This window comes from Sceloporus undulatus, chromosome 1 (genome assembly GCF_019175285.1).
Source record: "Sceloporus undulatus isolate JIND9_A2432 ecotype Alabama chromosome 1, SceUnd_v1.1, whole genome shotgun sequence".
In the NCBI taxonomy this organism is placed as follows: Eukaryota; Metazoa; Chordata; class Lepidosauria; order Squamata; family Phrynosomatidae; genus Sceloporus; species Sceloporus undulatus.
This window is the reverse complement of record NC_056522.1, coordinates 237,104,773-237,124,595: the sequence shown is the minus strand read 5'-3', so window position 1 is coordinate 237,124,595 and position 19,823 is coordinate 237,104,773. Positions and strand designations below refer to the sequence as shown.

The 19,823-nt window shown below is 40.8% G+C and overlaps 1 protein-coding gene across 3 annotated transcripts in view; it reads left to right on the top strand.

The window, feature by feature from the left end:
• The window catches only part of LOC121934125 (glycerol-3-phosphate dehydrogenase 1-like protein), a 65,376-nt gene extending 47,438 nt beyond the window's left edge, over nt 1–17,938 (top strand). For all 3 annotated transcript variants that reach the window (XM_042474240.1, XM_042474223.1, XM_042474232.1), the window contains 7 exons: nt 2,987–3,164; nt 6,739–6,879; nt 8,442–8,580; nt 9,910–10,022; nt 12,707–12,940; nt 16,737–16,843; nt 17,755–17,938. In XM_042474240.1, the coding sequence (XP_042330174.1) occupies nt 3,057–3,164; nt 6,739–6,879; nt 8,442–8,580; nt 9,910–10,022; nt 12,707–12,940; nt 16,737–16,843; nt 17,755–17,851 (939 nt within the window). In that variant the 5' untranslated portion in view covers nt 2,987–3,056 and the 3' untranslated portion in view covers nt 17,852–17,938. The remainder of the gene's footprint in view (nt 1–2,986; nt 3,165–6,738; nt 6,880–8,441; nt 8,581–9,909; nt 10,023–12,706; nt 12,941–16,736; nt 16,844–17,754) is intronic.
• Nucleotides 17,939–19,823: the final 1,885 nt, after the last annotated feature.

Here is a 19,823-nt window from a genome sequence, read left to right as displayed (position 1 = left end):
TAATGAGAGACAGTTTTCACACTGATGTGAGACCAAAAGGGCACTGTCCATCATCTTTTTTTAAAATAGTGAGGGGAAATGCACAATTTTGCTATAGACCTTGAAGAAATGGCACTTTCAAAATAATGAGATAGAAATGTTGTTTAGACTGGAATGTTCTTGCTTATAGAGGAGCCTGACACCCTGCTCTGGATTGTCTTTCCGATGAATGCAGCATTATTAATTCAGAGTTAACTGGAAATGATTCATTTTATAACTTTTCAAGAAATACATTTTGTTCCTGTTCTTTCAATTTTCACTGTGTTACATAAACCAACCTGCAGAGCTGGTATAAAAGTTTCTGACCATACTGGGAGCTGACAAAATATCCTGAATAAACAAAAATGGCTATTCTGGTTATTTTTGTGGTGTTCATATTGGCCCCACTTTTTTTTTGGGGGGGCACAAAAATATCCATTTAACCTGGTGCATTGGGTCCTTTACTGCTTCTTTTTTCTGTCCTGCAATGATCCGGTTTCAGTAGTGATTGGTCTGGATTGTTTCCTCCCTCCTCCTCGCCTCCTCCTCTAATCTTCTTCCTCCTTCCTCTTCCTCCTGACCTGCCCCAACCGCTGCCACCACTGCCACTTCCCTCCTCTCCTCCCCTTCATCTTTCTCCTTTGAAAGACAGTGTGGTGCAGTGGTTTGAGCATCCATCTATGAATCTGGAGACCTTGGGCAATTCAAACCCATCTAAACAGAAAAACCCGATGACAGGTTCATCTCAGGGTCGCCCAAGTCAGAATTACTTAAAGGCACACAAACAACAACAACAAGGGCCCTCCTGCAGACCACTGCTTCCTGGGGCCTTTCAGCCCTGACCACTAAGGGGGTGAAAGGGGCCCATTCAGCCCGCAGTGTGAAAGGGCAACAAAAAGTCCGATCATGGCAAACATAGTGAGATGATGAGTCCAGTGGATTCGATGGCATCGCCGGGAGACCCCGCATCTCCTTGGTACAAAATTTAAGGTTAAAAGGGCCTTAGCATCTTTCAGTGAGTCTCCTTGTCTCATGTATGTCCAAGTATCACCGCCTCAGTTTAGTCATCTTGGGTGTAAGGGGGCTTTTCTGAGTTTCCGTCCTCTTCTCAAAAGTAAAATAAATGGTGTGGCATGGCAGGAAGTGAGCCCTGAATGTTTTTTGGAAGGGAGGCCGAGGAACTCCTTAACAACTGCTTGTCCTTGCTGTAGGTGTATCAACAAATGTCATTCAAAGAGTTTTTGTGCAAATGTGCAACTGACACACAATATCATTTTGACTTGTTTTCCTTAATGACTGATCATAATGAATATCAATTTTTGATACTTATGTTCAGTATTTTATCATTATTTTTATATGACCACATTTGTAAGTATAAATTTTTTGGGGGGGGGCAGTAGTAACAATAACACAAAGGTAACAATAGCACAAAATCGGATGACACATGTAATATTTTAAAAAATATATTATAAAGCTACTCTGAAAAATGATCAGATACTGGGAAATTTATTTTATATTAGACATTTATCAGTGATACCAGAAATATTTTTTTGAGGAAAGCCCTAAAGTTTGAGCCTCCTGTTACCCAGTTTTGGATTAGAGGGTCAATCATCTAAATCCTCCCTGACCCTGCCTAATGTAAATTTGAAACATTAAGTAGCAAGGCTGACTATCATTTATCCAGTTCCTTTATTTAGTTCCTTTCTGTTATATTTCCAAATAGTCTAATTAGAAAAATGGATGAAGAAACTTCTGTGAGGCTCCCTCACCACTCCCATGTAGCAACTAAACCCTTTAGAAATTACATGTTATAGCCCAGATAATCCTGAAATACTGATCAAGTACATTCATAGGCTACTTTCTTTCTAATCCATATAAAAGGTTTTATTGTGGTCAATGACCACATTAAATGACAATATTCCCAAATTCATATGCATATATATGGCTTTTGGAAGTCTGTAATGATTATTCACAAATCTCTAGGTTCCTCAATTTTAGGATAGCTGGATGTTCTACTTTATAGATGCCAGCCTTCTATTTGAACAGATGTCAGATGTGAGTGCTCCATTTGAAGATATTAATTGTTTTGAAGGGTTTTCAATTCCAAGTCCAGGGTTGAAGAAACAAATCCTAAGACATGAGAACCAAAGGCCTTGAAGTTGCCAGTCATAATTTATACAGAAGTCTGAGCACGCACACAAATTGCTTGGGTCCACTTCACTCTACACAATTACTATGATCCCACTTTAAATGCCATGGATGCATCCCACAGAACACTAGTCTTTATAGTTTGGTGAGTTCTTATAGTTTTGTGCTTGAGAATTACCTCACAAAACTACAAATCATAGGATTCCATGAGAAGCAGCCATGGCAGTTAAAGTGGAATTATAGTGATATCATGGTAAAATGTGGAAGGGGCCTAGGCCACAGTCTTCCCTTATCTACAGTGAAAAGATACACTGTTTATTTCTATTTAAATTATAATAATTATGTATAAATAGATATTGACACATAAAACTGTATCTTTAAATATCATGCAAATCTGTTGTCCTCTTTTTTGGTGACGGCCACCATCACCTGGACACAGAACAGAATGTTTATTTCAAATTGTGTGCAGCAGATGTTTAAATTGCCAAAATACATGGAAGCTGAGTCTTAGCTGCTTCCTGTTTGCAAGCACTAGTGTTTGTCATCAAGAAAAATATCAAATGATGTAGTATGCATGTACTGTGGAAAACATTAGGTGTACCAAAGCACATAATGTGTCAGAAGAGGCAGCCTATGGCAAAATAACTGTAGGAGGTATAGCAGAGTATGGTTTGTGGATCAAAGTAATCTGTGTGAGTCATGCCTGTTATCCAACTATTGAGATAAAGTACATATCTACACAAACATGACCTTCTGGGGAATGGTCATACAACGCACCCTATCTCAATTATTTCTTTTCTTTTTTCTTTCTTTCTTAAAGGGGAACTGTCATTGCAAAAATTGTAGGTCACAATACCCAGAATTCCACCACATTTGAACCCACTGTAAAGATGTGGGTATTTGAAGAGATAATCAATGGTCGGAAACTCTCTGAAATAATAAACCAAGATCATGAAAATGTGAAGTATCTCCCAGGGCATAAGTTACCTCGCAATGTGGTAAGTAACATAAAAGCACGGAAGTCTGGTTTCAGTATTAATTATCTCATGCTTTGGCCATATTGGGATTTAATTCCAAATAATGGAATTACAACTCTCACAATTGCCTAAATAATTTTGGTTGTAATAAACCGTACTTCCCTGATCTTACAGATGGGGTAGGGGGATGTGAGAAGACAAGATAATGTTCCCTAGTGGCAAATTCCTTGTCTACAAAAGTTTGCCCTAGATGAATTCCTGATAAGCTGCTACCAGTCAGGATGACCTTTCTGAAACACCCTGTATTCTGTCCAGTTATCTGGAGATTTTCTGAGAACTGCCAGTGGCTCCTTTCTTCAGCTCAAGAGCAAGAAGAAAAAAAAAAACAGGGTGTTGGGTTTTTCTTGCCCACAGCCCAGAAAGATAGGATGCAAACAAAGCACTGTAAAAATCTTAAGAACAGAAGTGGTAGTTTTGTAATCTTGCAATTGTGTTTGGCTTACTTGTTACATTTTGTTCTATTTCCTCCCACCCACCTGTCTCATGATGTAAGACCGTGTGCAGGACTTTGCTGCCCACTTATCCTCATCATGATGTAAGACAGTGTGCAGGGCTTTTCTGCCCACTTATCCTCACAACAAACCTGTGAAATAGGTGAGGGTGGCCTTTGGTCATCCGCTGAGTTTCATGACTTGGTTTTCAACCTGAATTTCCTAAATTCAAGTCCAAGTGTGGAATCATATTGATGCAACACAGTAGTCCAATAGTCTGTCCTGCAATCTCTACCCAAACACAAAGAGATAGCAGTGGCAGGAGAATACTGTTGGATCTGTGTTACCTGTTTCTCAGATGGCCAGCTTCTGAAGATGGAGAGATCAACAGAGCTGAAGCAGCTGGAAAGAAGTGGCTTGAATGTTCACCCGTGCCAAGGAATAGGCAATTGTCCAAGCCACACTTCCTATAGTGTCTTGGATTTGTGGCCCCCCTGGGAATTAGATGTATGTGAAAGAGGCAGCATTGAGCAAACAGCCTTCCCTTCCCATTGCTATTGTTACAGTCTTTTTTCTTCTTTCCTCACTGCAGCCTTTACTTCCAGTGGAATGGTGTATAGTACCATGGGTAGTGCCAATAGGATTTTGGCTCAACACTCTAACCACTCCACTAACCCATTTATTAGTTGCCTTCTATTGTAGCTAATAGCTTGTAGAGTAATACACTGTCTGTGTAGGGTAATTTAAGTTTCCTAAGGCTTCAGCCTTTGCTAAGGAAACAAAAATATTGAATATCAAAAATGTCAAAGCCAGTTAGTAATTTAAAAGAAAAGTCTACTAATGGCTTTAATCTATATTTACATGGAAGCTATATGCTAATCTAGCTAGTGACTAATTGATGTAAAATAAATATTTATCTCTCCATATTTCCAAAGAAAGTTGAGAGAGCAGAAAGATGGAAACATAACAGCTCAATTGAAAATATTTTGAGAGAATGCCTGTTAGTCCCAAAGGGGGGGGGGGGGTCCTGTAACCTGAGTCACATGGTTAGTTTGAATAAGAGAGGGGAGAGAGAGTTTGCATGCAGGAATTCCCTATCTTATCTAAAGAGGGGGAAAGAGAATGCAAAAATCTTCCAACAGTCTGAATACAGACAACATCCAAAATCCATATAAATCCAATTAAAAGCAGTATGATAAACCAGTTAATAAAAGTGGCTATCAATGTAGCAGAAGATAAATTAACTCATGTCATAACAAGAAAATTTAAAACTGTTATAAAGAAAAAAGGCAGTGAAACTACAACTAGGCCCTTTCACACTGCACAGATTGTAGTGCTATTATTCCATTTTAATTGCTGTGGCAACATTCTAGGGAATCCTTGGGTTCACAGTTTAAGGAGGAGCATTTAGGATTGTCAGCCAGAGAGCTCTAGTACCTTACCAAACTACAAACTACAAACTCTAGGATTTGTTAGGGCACAGCTGTGGCAGTAAAAGTGGAATCGTAGTGCAAAAGGAGAAAGGGAAGCAGACTGTCCTGAGGCAAAGGAGAGACACAGATGAGGCAGAACAAGAGAGTCCAGAGGAAATGTAAAAAGAGGCTGAGAGAGAGATGTCTAAGGAAAGAAAGAAGAACATGAGGGGGGAAAGGAAACAAAGGGAGGAAGAAAGAGATGGGTAGATGGACAACCAATTCAAACAACAAAGTGGGTGGGTGCAACATAGGAAACAGCTACTGGGCAGCAGCAGTAGTGGGTGTCACTAAAGTGAAAGAACAACAGTGACACCACAGTTAACACTTTTTAGCACTGCACACAGGGAGGTGAAGGTGGTCCTCCTTGTGTAATCCTTTTCCCTAGAAAACTCTATGATGAGACATCCCATGTGAGACACAGACAGGTTCAGAGCACTAACAAAGAGATAGGAAGAAATAAAGATGGCGAGACAAGTAGTAGACACACTCACAAAAGCAAATGCAAGCAACACCACACATAAAATGTTGACATGGAATGTGAGATGCATGAGCCAAGGGAAGCTAGTTATAGTAAAAATGGAAATGGAGCACATGAACATACTACTGGGGGTGAGTGAGTTAAAATTGACAGGAATTGGTCATTTTGAATCAGACAACTACACAGTGCTCTACTCAGGGAATGAAAAGACAAGAAGAAATGAGGTGGCTTTCATACTAAGAAAAGATGTGGCAAAAGCAGTCAGGATACAATGCAAAATCAGACTGAATTATTTCAATAAGGCTCCATGGAAAAGCTATGAATATCACCATAATTAAAGTATATGCACCAACCACAGAGGCAGAACAAGAAGACATTGAATGATTCTATGAAGCAGAGTACAGGAAGAAATTGACAACATACCAATGCAGGGTGTCAAGATAATTATAGCAAGTTTAGAACACCAGAGTTGGAAGGAAAGAGGATTTGAAAACAGTAGGCAGATTCAGGTTAGGCAAAATAAATGAAGCAGGTGATAGATTTTTCTGATAGATTTTTGTGAAACCAACAACATTGCTGACACATTTTTCACCCAACCAGAAAGAAGGTTATACACATGGACATCACCAAATGGCCAATACAAAAACCAAATAGGATATATACAATCGACCCTTGACTTTCACAGCTTTGGGATTTGCTGATTTGATTATTAGTGAGTCCCTAGCTGTATGCAGGCACACTTCTTCTCCGTCCCTCCCTCCCTCCCTCCTTCCCTCCCAGGATTTTCCCTTGGGAGCGGGGGGGGGAAAGCCAAGGAGGGAGGGAACAGTCAGGAGGTTGAGCGCACACTGCTCTCGCCCCTCCTCCACTGTGTCAGGCAGTTTCCCTGAGCTGTCTGGGGCATTGGAAGGGAAGTGGGGGGGGGAATGAGAGAGTGCTCCCCTGCCCTTCCAGTGCCTCAGACAGCTTGCTAAACAGGGTCACCCTGGATTGAGGTTAATTCAAGGCAGATAACAACAACAACAAAGTGCTATAATGGTGTAGCATGAATGGGCCCCTGGTGTTAGTAGGTTCCAGCAGAAAGGTTTGTCCTCTTTTGCTACACAGCAGTTGGAGACTGTATTTAATTGTTTGTGGGTATTTTTTTCCAGGTTGCTGTACCAAGTCTAAAAGAATCAGCAGAGGGAGCAGATATCCTAATATTTGTTGTCCCTCATCAGTTCGTTCCGAAAATCTGTGACGACCTTGCTGGCCACATAAAAGCAAGTGCCATTGGGATTTCCCTGATCAAGGTAAAATTTCTATGATGATGGTGGCCCAGTAAGGATGGCACATAAGCTTGCCAGTTGATATGGTGCCCCTGATCCTTCACCCTAAATGACAGGCCCAAACACAATTACCACAGGGTGGGTAACAGTGCAGGGGAGGTACTGGCACATTTTAGTACACCTGAAGCAATGCAACATCACTTCCAGCTGCCATTTTGACTGAAAGTTAATTTCTCATGCTTTTTGTAGGAAACGTTATTGAAAGACAGGAATGGTTTCTGATTCTGCAGTGAGAATTCTGTAGGTGAAAGAATTTTTTTGTTAATTCTTTCATGTTACCCTTCAACACTCTTCTGTGGCTTCCATTTGGTTTTATTCAGGAAATACAATTCTGTAGTAGGTCATATTGATCTGTATAATGTCAACACTTGGGTTAAATGACCAATGTAGCCTCAAGTTTCTAGGGTACCCTGACTTAATCAAAGGTGTCTTTCAAAATATAATTCAGGTAAATGGACTAGAATTCTCCAGGAAAGGATACAACTCCCAGCATTCCATAAAATGGAGAAGTATCAAACTGTGTAGTTGTAACAGTCATTTTGTTCAATTGTGTTTGTCAGTCTATGTCTGTATAATGTTTAGTATTATGTGTGGGGTTGGACTATTAAGATATTAGCCTTACCATATCCCTTAGTAGGACAGGGTGCTGGATTGAACCCTGAACCTGAATCGGAAGGTACCACATAAATTCTTTGTTTAAAGGATCCACAGAAAAGCAGAACTGCTTTCAGTCCAATTTACTTGCAGAATTGTCTCTGATGGACAACTTTTATTTCATAGCAGCAGCTTTTTATAGAAGTTTCAGTGTCATTTCTTATTTCTAAAGAGAACATAGCCTTTGTAACATCATAATTTAAGTGAATGGACAGATGTTCTCGGAGTAGGACAGTTAGTTTCAAAATTGTTCTTATTACTTTCACAGTTCTTGCATTTAGAGCAGATTGTAGAAAGCCAGTGAGCCAGTCTAAAAAATGAATTCAAAGATTTTAACCTACAGAGTGACTTGCTAACAAAGAATTTCACATCTAAAACATCAAAAGCAAATAAAACACTACTGCAGTCTTTTCTCAAACACACTGAATGTCTGATGCCTGACTCTAGGAGCAGAACTTTCTTTTGAAGCATGTTTTTACCACGTGGGCACTCTCAAAGCAATATGCCTCTGGGTATGTTATATAGGGATTATACCTCCTTTAAGGTGCCATGTTTAGAATGGGCCAGTAATCACACACACACCGCCCCATTATATCCTGATTTTCCTCTTGTGTCTCTTTTCCAGTTCTTAGCTTCTCTTCCATAAATAAGGGGAAATATTCAACATCCTTAGGGAAGTGTGACTTTTGGTTTAGATAGCTTTTGGTTTGACACTTTGCTGTCAATTTGCATCCTATTCTGCAAACAGCTCCTCTACATTTCTCCACTGACTCAGATTTCATAGGGATCAGATTTCTGTTTCTCCTCTTGAAAGGTAAGAATGCAATTATTTTAAAAATCTTTGCTTTGATCACTGTCTTTCTCTTAAGTAGGGTATAGACAAAACCCCCGATGGACTGAAACTCATATCTGACATCATCCGAGAGAAACTAAAGATAGATGTTAGTGTGCTCATGGGGGCCAACATCGCTAATGAAGTGGCAGATGACATGTTCTGTGAAACCACCATAGGTAATTGACAAAGGGCCTTACAAACATCCCTTTATACTGGTAAGATAAGACAATGTATGCTTGTGATGCAATCAGACAGCTTCCCATTCCATTATGTGGTAATGTGTCTATAAATTCCCATCTGCAAAAAAGGGGGATTGATATCCTACCTTTCTAGTATTATGGAACCCAAAGCAACATCACTCTTCAAATGCTGTTGCAGCATTTCACACATACAGTACTTTCACTTATTTGCTATATTTATATCCCACCTTTCCTCCAGTCATCTTGGGGAAGTATAGCTGGTTGTCCTTGCTGCTGTGTGCCTTCAAGTCATTTCTGACTAATGGTGACCCAAGCAAAACTATCAAAGGATTTTCTTGGCGGAATTTGTTTGGGGTATGTATAGCCCTTGCCTTCCTCTGAGGCTGAGAGTATGACTTGCCCAAGGCCACCCAGTTTCTATGGCTGAGTGCAAATTTGGACCCTGGCCTCCCAATGTCTGAGTCCAGCACTCAAACCATTATACTATACTGTTGTTCCTACTCAATGCTTTTAACCCTCACAGCAGTGAGGGATGTTATGTAGAAAGCCACCCAGTGGTTTCCATCACAGAGTAGAGGTCTCAATCTGTGGGGATCTCATCAGTGCCTTGTCTAGTGGATCAAACTGAGCAGTTATGAACATCTGCCTGACCATATTGGGGAAAAACCATCTGTACACAGCCACAAAGGACAAGGTAATCCTTGAGTTGCTGGGTTGTGCATTTCTTTGGTTTGCTGTAGTAATTTTGAAAGTGCAGACATTATTTTGGTTTCTGCAGCTATTTAAGTCACTGGACCTAGAACAAATTAACAGTTCCTAATTTTATATTGCCAGATCCCATAGCGCCAATGTGGCACCTGCATTCTCAAGAGTACTTTCACTCTTTCATTCATGTCCCCAGAATTGTAGGGCCTCAACAGAGTGGCATAAAGAGCCGGCCTCAGAGAGGAGTGGGGGCATGGCATCTGCATGCAGGCCACCCAGACGATGCCCCCATGCTGACTGCCTAACTAGATGGCAGGTGGCATCACACTGTGCCTTTGGCACAGTGCTTACATGCACTGTGTCAAAGAAGTGGCGAAAAGGTGCTGCAGTAGTTGCTAGGGTGCTCTTTCCGCAGTGCAAAAAGGAACCACTTTCTGTAGCTCCTTTTTGGACAATGGAAAGACCAGATCAGGGGTGTGTCATGTGGTTGTCATGGCAAATTGGTACACATATCTGTGCCTTTTAAAGTACTGGAAGCAACTCCACATACCTTTCTTTGATTATCACCTGAATCCTAATCTACTGTGCTTCTTTCCATAGGTTGCAAAAAACCTGAAACTGGGAAGATCTTTAAAGAATTAATTCAAACCCCAAACTTCAGAATTTCGGTGGTAGATGACTGTGATACTGTGGAACTCTGTGGGGCCTTAAAAGTTAGTGATTCCAAATAAAATATTATAAGGCCCATAATGTTTGGCAGTCCATGGGGCCTGCTTAATTACTGAACAGTTGCATAGAATGTTTCATATTCATTAGCTTTCACTTAATGTTCTATTCTGTCAAATGGGAGAAGTTAGTTTCTTTGCACCTGAAATCTTTAGTGTGCCAGAGGCTTTAGAGTGCCAGTGATTTCACTTGTTCAATAGCTGTAGCCTTAAGGTGGACTATTAAATGATTGTGGCTAATTAGAAATCAAATGTGCATGAGCTGGTATTACAAAGAGACTCTCAACATTGTAAGTTATTTTGCAGGTTAGTCTCATATGACTTCCCATATCACTCTCTCTTCATTTTATTATTATTATTATTATTATTAGTTTTTATTTATATAGGGCCGTAAGTTTTGCACAGCACTTTACAAAATTATAAAACAACATAAAACTAGCCAATGGCATACAATCTAAAATCACAAGATATAAAATATACAGTAAATAGATAATTTATCAGATTAAATAGCTATAAACTATAAAACTGTAAACTAATACTACAACCTCAGACTGGATTATCAGAGATTTCAAACTGCAGTCTGAAATGCTTCCATAAACAGAAAGGTCTTTCGTTCGGACTTAAAATTAGCTAGGGAAGTAATAGTCCATAAGTGTTTGAAGGACAGTTCCAGGAGTATGGTGTGGCAAGAGAGAAAGGGAAAATCTGGTCCAGGGAATAAGAAACCCTTGGCTAGGTCAGGAGCCCTGAGCCTGTGGATCAGAGAACTCGAACAGAATTATAGATAGAGACAGCAGCTGACAAACTGGGGAGGCAGCAAACTGTGTGGAGCTTTGAGGGTTAAAAAAAGAAGATTGTACTGAATTTTGAAAGGAATGGGGAGCCAGTGGAGAGATGTCCACAGTGGAGTGATATGGTCAAAATGCCAGGCCAAAACAAAAACAAAAACAAAAAAACCTAGTGGTGGAGTGTTGACGAAACCAATGGAAACCAAAGGACCAAGGTGGGACAAAAGAAGCCTTGTCAAAAGAAGGTTGCAATAGTCAATGTGAGAGATAACCAGGATGTGAACCAGTCTTAACAGTAGAAACTGAAAGAAAAGGTCTAATCTTAGCAATATTATAAAGAAAAAATCAACAAGACTTGGCTGTAGCCTGGATCTGTGGGATAAACAACAATGAAAAATCAAAAATAAAACCAAGGCTATGTGCTTCCTTCACATGACAGATGACGAGAATATTACTGACCATAATTGAAAATGTATATTGTGAAGTAGGTTTTGATGGAAAAATTAGTAATTCTGTTTTAGCCATGTTAAGTTTGAGCTGCCAGTGAAGCATCCATTTTGCTAAAGCTGAAAGACATAATATAATATGTTGGTCAGTGAGTGTCCGGAGAGAGTTCTGAAGTGGAAAAGTATAACTGGCATCATCAGCATAGAGATGATATTGAAAACCATAGGAACTGATAAGATTACCTAGAAATAGAGTGCATAAAGAGAATAACAATGGGCCCAGAACAGAGCCTTGGGAAAGCTGACTGGCAGCAAAACAGATCTAGAAACCTGACCTCCAGCTACCACAATGAATGACTGATTTAAAAGATGTGATCTAAACCAATTCCTTCACTTGTTTTGGCAGTAAGTTCGATCAATCTGCAAAGAGGGAAGCCCTAGCTCTGCTTCCTGTTGTTTGTGTTCCATCTCTCTAAGATGACAAGTCTGCATGAGAAAACCTCCCCATATGAGGATGTTCTCTATGCAATTAGGGATGCGCTCTAGTCAAAGTAGTTTACTTGTTTGTTTGCTTGTAGTTCCTAATTGTATGGAGAGTGCTTTGCACATGAAGAGAACGAGAATGGCAGGCCTGGAGATGGAGAATGGAGAAGTGCAGTGCTCTCACACTTCTCTCTCCCCATGCTGATTCAAAGTACATCACAAATGAATAATACTAGTCTACTGCTAGTGAAGGGTTTGGTACAGAGATGAATTTCACTAGCAGTTTCTCTCCAAAACATCCCCAATGCAGATGGTGCTCTAAAATAAAGCAGTATGTTCCACATCACTCATTGGGATCTTCAGAGCTGGCTCTACCATGATGGAGAATGAGGAGCCTTAGGCAGCAGATGGGGCATCATGAAAGAGAGGCAAATTGTCAATCATTTAATGTTTTTATTATTGCATTTTTACTGGAAAAATAGGGGGGATTTGTGGCATTTATTTATTTATTTTAATTCAATTAATTTGACTGGTCCTGGACAATGTGCACCTTTGCCTTGGCAGGGATGTAACTTTCTATTCTACCTCAACTAGAAAAATTTCTTGGGATTATCACATAAATACAGTGGGAGCTTATTTCTCATGTGCCCCTGATGTTTATTTTCCTAAATTCATCCCCCAAAACACATTTTAAAAAAGATTTCTCATATTTCATGGGAAATTGACAGTGACATATTGAATGTCTCTATGATCTCAGGGCATTCCAAAAACTTGAAAAACGAAGTTCTTAGGATACATGTTTGAACAGCCCTTTTAATCAAATACTAAAAAAAAGTAAACTTATTGTTTATCTCTGTATTTTGACACAACTGAGAATTTACAATCAGCATGGGCTATCTCACATGCTCATACTCCCCTCTTTCTCTCTCATTTTTCCCTGTCCAATTGGATTTAGAACATTGTGGCAGTGGGAGCTGGTTTTTGTGATGGATTAGGCTTTGGAGACAACACCAAAGCAGCCGTAATTCGTCTGGGACTAATGGAGATGATTGCCTTTACAAAACTATTCTGCAAAGGCAATGTATCAATAGATACATTTCTGGAAAGTTGTGGAATTGCAGATCTGGTCACCACATGCTATGGGGGACGGAATAGGAAGGTGGCTGAAGCTTTTGCAATTGGTGAAAAGGTAAGAACATATTTTGTTTAGAGAGTTTAATCATAGCATAGACAAATATTCTGCAAAGGGAAGAGGGTTGGTTGCAAGATCTCTAACAAAAATAATTTGCATTTAGTTATGATAAATCGAAAACCCAAACTAATTTGTAATTAAGGAATAAAGTTGTGTGATGTAGATTAAATAATTGGTGGTGATCACCAGGTCTGCATGATGCAGTAGTTACAGTGTGACATTAAGAGATGGATATCTTCCAGGGTTTGAGAGGCATTCCACATCCCATTAGCCAAATGCCACTCTCCAAAACCTAGCAATAATTCTGGAAACATGAAGCATGGAAAATGTGTGCCTTGTTTTTGAAAACAGGGATTCCTGGATGAGACAGATTATCTAGATCAGCGGTTCCCAACCTTTGTTGGGCCGCGACCCCCATTGCGGGTGAAAGTCCCGCCCGTGACCTCCCTCATTGGTTGGGAGGTGAGGATGGGGCGGGACTTTCGACTGCCTACAAGCCCCAGCAGGCCTTGCGGCTTTCCAGGCCTCCCAACCAATCAGGGAGGCCACTGGGGAAGATGGGACAGGACTTCCGGCTGCAAAGGCTGCTGGGGCTTGCAGTCTCGTACTCGTCCCCTTCTCCTTGCGGGTGCCTTCAATGGCACCCGCAAGGAGAAGGGAAGGGGAGCCGGTAGCCCTGTCCTCGTCCCCTTCTCCTCGCGGGTGCCTTCGAGAAACTGGGATTTTTAAAAAGCAACTGAGAAAGTAGGTTGATAGAGGATAAAGTGGGATTGTTCCTACCAAATAAGGACAGTTGAAGGGTATGTTGTTATTATGACGGCTATAGATATTATTGCATGTGCCTTATCTCTTTTTCCCCCCAATGGGATACATGTACATATAACTTCAAAGATGGGTCTTACCACATTCTTCTGTATGCAGCTTGTATGCAACCTGGGCTTATCCCCTGGCATTTCAAGTACAGGAAAATCCCATCCTTGAAAAGCTGCGGGATAAGCCCGGGTTGCATGCAGGCTGTATACAAGAGAATGCGATAAGACCCGTCTTTGAAGTTAAATGTGTGTGTATCCCATTGGGAAAAAGAAGGGATAAGGCACATGCAATAATCTTCTATGTGTACTAGAAGCCTGATTCCTCTATCAGTTGCTGGAGAATAAATACTGGAAGTTGTAGACTTGCAGGCCTTTGTTAGACCACTGTGAAGATAAAAGGCTGGAAAAAAAAATTACCAGCTTGGTAGATGAAGGGAATGCTGTGGATGTAGTATATCTTGATTTCACTAAGGCCTTTGACAAGGTTCCCCATGACATTCTTGCAAACAAGCTTGTAAAATGTGGGCTAGACAAAGGAACTGTTATATGGATCTGTAATTGGTTGACCGGCCGAACGCAAAGGGTGCTCAACAATGGCTCCTTTTCATCCTGGAGAGAAGTGACCAGTGGGGTCCCACAGGGCTCTGTCCTGGGCCCAGTGCTATTCAACATCTTTATCAATGACCTGGATGACAGAATTGGGAGCATACTTATCAAATTTGCAGATGACACCAAATTAGGGGGAATAGCTAATACCCCAGAGGACAGGATCAAGATTCAAAATGACCTGAATAGACTAGAAAGCTGGGCCAAAGCTAACAAAATGAAATTCAACACAGAGAAATGTAAGGTATTGCACTTAGGGCGGAAAAATAAAATGCACAGATATAGGATGGGTGACACCTGGCTGAATGAAACTACGTGTGAAAGGGATCTGGGAGTCCAAGTAGACCACAAGTTGAACACGAGTGAACAGTGTGATGCGGCAGCTAAAAAGGCCAATGCTATTTTAGGCTGCATCAATAGAAGTATAGTGTCTAGATCAAGAGAAGTAATAATGCCACTGTATTCTGCTCTGGTCAGGCCCCACCTAGAATATTGTGTCCAGTTCTGGGCGGCACAATTCAGAAAGGACATTAAGAAACTGGAGCATGTCCAAAGGAGGGCGACAAAAATGGTGAAGGGTCTGGAAACCATGCCCTATGAGGAACGCCTTAGGGAGCTGGGGATGTTTAGCCTGGAGAAAAGAAGGTTAAGAGGCGATATGATAGCCCTGTTTAAATATTTGAAAGGATGTCATATTGAGGAGGGAGCAAGCTTGCTTTCTGCTGCTCCAGAGAACAGGACCCGGAACAATGGATGCAAGCTACAGGAAAAGAGATTCCATCTGAACATTAGGAGGAACTTCCTGACAGTAAGGGCTGTTCGACAGTGGAATGCACTCCCTCGGAGGGTGATAGAGTCTCCTTCCTTGGAGGTCTTTAAACAGAGGCTGGATGGCCATCTGTCGGGGATGCTTTGATTTGGATTTCCTGCATGGCAGGGGGTTGGACTGGATGGCCCTAGTGGTCTCTTCCAACTCTACGATTCTATGATTCTATGATTCTATGAAATGATGCCTTTGATCTGTTTGAGTAGGGTCCTTGTTATTTTCTTAGGGCAGAGCTGTATTGTGAAAGAAAAGTTCCCACCCCTCCCCATACTCAGCCATTTAAAAATCTAACCGGCAGGAGATAGCTGCATTCAACTCAAAAAGCAGGGCAAACAGGGATACTTGGATAGAGTGTTTGTAAATGCCCCATTCCTCAACCTCCTCCATGCATTCAGGTTAACAGGTTCATTCCTGGTATGTTTGTAGAAGACTCAGGTTCAATACATCATTCAACAATTATTAATCCTTGCTTGGTCATAAATGTATTATTAGCTTTAGGAAAATCACTATGTTGAGCTCCTAAACAGCATCACTTTGAGGATAATGAGCACTTCAAATAACTTTATACATGGAAAAGTGCTGCAGAAGTAATTAAAAACATTCAGGTTTAAGACACCCAAGGCACATAGGGTAAATCTGCACTGCAGAAATAAAGCAGTTTGACACCATTTTAACATCCATGGCTCAATGCTATGGAATTCTGGGCTTTATAGTTTTGTAAGATATTTAGCCTTCACTGTTAGAGCACTCTGGTGCCCCACTAAACTACAAATCCCAAAATTCCATAGTATTGAGCCATGGAATTTAAAGTGGTGCCAAGCTGAATTATTTCTGCAGTGTGGCAGCAGTCAAAGACATAGTTATGTGCAGAGTGTGTGTCAATTGTTTTCTTATTGTTGGGCCATGTGCATACCTTTATATCAATATTTTGGTAAGGGCCACAAAAGCTGTAAAACTACCACAAATTTAGGCTGCAGTTCTATGCTCACTATAAAGGGATATATGCCTCACTGAATTAAATGGAGCATAGACTTGTACACATATAATCAGAGTTAAGAGAATTTTATACTGGCTACATAAACACAGTGTACCAGGTGTACCTATTGCTCATGAGACAGGAATTGCTTTCTCTTGGACTAAACTCTTAAGGCATGAGTTGCTTTACCTTTCATCAGGTTTTCCAGAACTTGGAATCCATGTGCTCTAGGAACCTACTTATTAAAAAAATAATTCTGGGCAATTCACTTTTTTTTAGTCTGAAACCTGTGGTGAGGTCTGCCACACCAGGTAAAGACCAATGAATTAAAGGAAAATTATAGACGAATGTGTATCCTTTAAAAACTGACAACTTGTTTCTCAGCTAATAGGGGAGGCATGGAAAGCAGAATGCTGATTTTCATCAGGACTGCACCAAGCGGAGCTTTTCTTCCCCTTGCCATAGTTCCAAGAAAAATCATTAGCCCCAGCAAAAAAAAACAAAAAAAGCTTCCTTTAGTACAAATAGAAGTAATCTTCAAAATAAATGGTTTATATCTTTTGTTTATTTCAGACAATCGAGCAGCTGGAAAAAGAAATGTTAAATGGACAAAAGCTGCAAGGACCTCAGACATCAGCAGAAGTCTATAAAATCCTGAAGCAGAAGAAAATGGTTGACAAGTAGGTAGTTTTAATTTTCCAGATACCAAATGCATTTTTGGAAAAGCCTGTCAATGTATGGTGGCCCCATTCATTTAATAGGGTTTTCTTTGGCAAGGAACAGTAAGTAATAGGTGGTTTGCCATTGCCTTTTGCTGAAATATAGCCTGTAGTACTTGGTATTCCTTGGTGGTCTTCCATCCAAGTACTAACCAGGTCTTACCCTGCTTAGCTTCCAAGATTAGACAGGATCTGGTGCCTTCTCGGTATTTAGGCCTAGCTAGCCCATGGACTTCTAATGAAAAACTCTGGTTGTTCATACAGTCATCATGGCAAGTTGTATTTATAAAAACATCTGAGAAAATGGTAATCTGAAGTCACTCTATTACACTGTGTTGCAGCCTGGGGTCAAACCAGATCTTCATGTCTTTCATTGTATTACTCACATTGCAGATGTTGGATTATAAACTTGAATGCTTGCCTGCATTAGGCAGTTTCCAGCACAGCAGTCTGGCAAAAGCTGCCATATAATTGAGAAATGTCCCCATGCCTTTCTCCCAGTTTTTACATTTGGGATAATTTTTTGTTGTGGCAAATTATATTTAAATATGAAATTGTACACTTGCAGTCTGAAATAGTTCACTCTCAGGATGTACCGCTTCTGAATGTTTGGCTGTCATTTCTACTTGTTTACTCAGTCATGAATACAGAATCTTGTTAGACATGCTAGCTTATCTGCTGCTTACTTAAATTCACATAATTTGCGAAAGCATATGTTTTGTCATAGGAAACAGTGGCACCAGAGCTGCATTGTAAAAGATGGTTAAAAATTACCTAGATAACACTCTTAATGGCTGTGTGGATACTGATGATTATATGTGGGATGCATTTAGCTGGCTCCAGATCCTTGACAATTGCTTTTTCCCCCCTAGGTTTCCGTTATTTGTAAATGTCTACCTGATCTGCTATAAAGGAAAGTCTGTCAAAGAGTTCATCACTTGCATGCAGAATCATCCGCATCACATATAAGATGTGTTGTGCTTACCAGTTAAGAATCCCTCTGATCAAGGCTTTGTCAACATGATGGTGATGAATAAAAGCAAGGAAACAAAATAATCTGTCTCAAGTGTTAACTGATAACACCTTTTCCTGAAAGCAGCCTACAAACTTTTGGGGTTAATGTCTTCTGCTGAGAGTGGAATTAATCAGATAAAACATTTCAGTATTAACTCCAGAAGCTAATTACATATGAATTTGGAGTGGTAATGTCAGGTCAGCACTGGTCTCATGAAACTTCTCAGGCTCTCCTGAGATATTCCTGTCTAGCTTTATGTTGCAGTCCTTTCACAAAAGAAGTCCAAAATCTGTTTGAGGCAGCATAATTAATTGCCAAATTTCTCTTGTAGTTTTGTGTCTTCGAGTCCTCTGGCTGATGACAACCCTAAACTACGTATTTCTTAAAACCTAACTCAAATATATTGAAGCGGTGTTTAAAACCACCCAACCCTGCAGAGATATGGTTGGCTGGTTGGTTCAAATCAATACACAAAATTCCACCTCCACCCAGTTGTTTCTTGGCCCTGGATAGACTAATACAAAAACAAAATGCTGTAGAGGTTGGATTTATCATGGTCATTCTTGGATGACTTGAGGATCAATCCATGACATACGGATTTATCCACATGTGCCAGCAGATCAAGGCAATCTAAAATTCTCTTCAGTTAGGAACATTAACTCCTCTCTCCCAGTGGCATTCCACCACCAAGTGTCACCTGTTGCGGGGGAGGCTAGTGGGGGTGGGACTTCGGGGGGGTTTCGGGTAGGCGGGGCTTCCAGGACAGCACATGCTCCCTCTTCCTGCACTGCCCTTATGTGTGCGCCAGTCTGGAAAGGGAGGGAATGGTGCATGGGAGATGGAGCATGTGCAGGGATGGGGTAGAGGTGGCATTGAGCAGCACACATGGGCAGGCCGTCATGGGGAGAGGGAGTGTGCACCGCTCTGCCCCTTGGAGAAAAATGGGATGGTGCACATAAAATGGAGTGTGCAGTGGTGTATGGAGTACATGCGAGGGGATGAAGCCATGCATGCAGGGGGATGGAGCAGTGCTCAGGGGGCAGAGTGCTTTGCGCAGCGAACAGAGCATGGGGGATGGTGGGGGGCTGACTGGGTGTCACCTGGTGCGGCCCACACAACCCCAGTGACACTACTGCTCTCTCCCCCAGTCTTATTATGTAGCCTAGTTTAACAGAATAGATACTATACTTAAAGGAGCTGTATAACCTTCACTGGTTGGTCTGGCTGCCTGTGCATGCTTGTACCTATTTATCTTATACTGTCTTATGAACATTGATGGTTCCTTCCAACCTGCAGCTTCACATATTTCTCTCAATGAACAGGTTACCTGAAAGGCTTGCTATTGATCTTGTGGAATAAGCCCAGACATTCTTAGATCATAATCATGTGTGTGCATAATCATAGCACAGATGGATACATGCTTTCAACCACCTGGAAATAACTTTGTAGTTCTGATATCTCGTATCCTAGGATGGAAAGGGGGAAAACAGTGCCTCTGTCCTTCTCACAGTCTTTGTTCTGCTTATTTATACTTTACACATCTAAAGAATGCCACTTCACCTCTAAAGGAATTCTGAAGGGTTTGAAGAGAAAGAACTACAAAGTTAATTGGCTCTACTGATCTCTTACATTAGAAGATAAACATTTAGGCATAAAACAAGGAACTAGTCAGTACTAGTTTTCTGCACAAATTAGGACTTATGGACAATGACTGCTACTTCTTTCAAGAACTCAAACAGATGCTTTCTTAAGACATTCAGAACCAAACTTCAACTCCAGCTTGGAAATCTGTGTATAGTTGATGGAGTTTGTAAAGCTGCACCCCTGAAAAACCTCTTCACATGAGGATGTCTTGAAAAAGCCCCTCCTTCAGGTGCCAAGAGCATAGAAAAAGCTGCTACTGGTCTTTTCAATGTATTTGGCCTG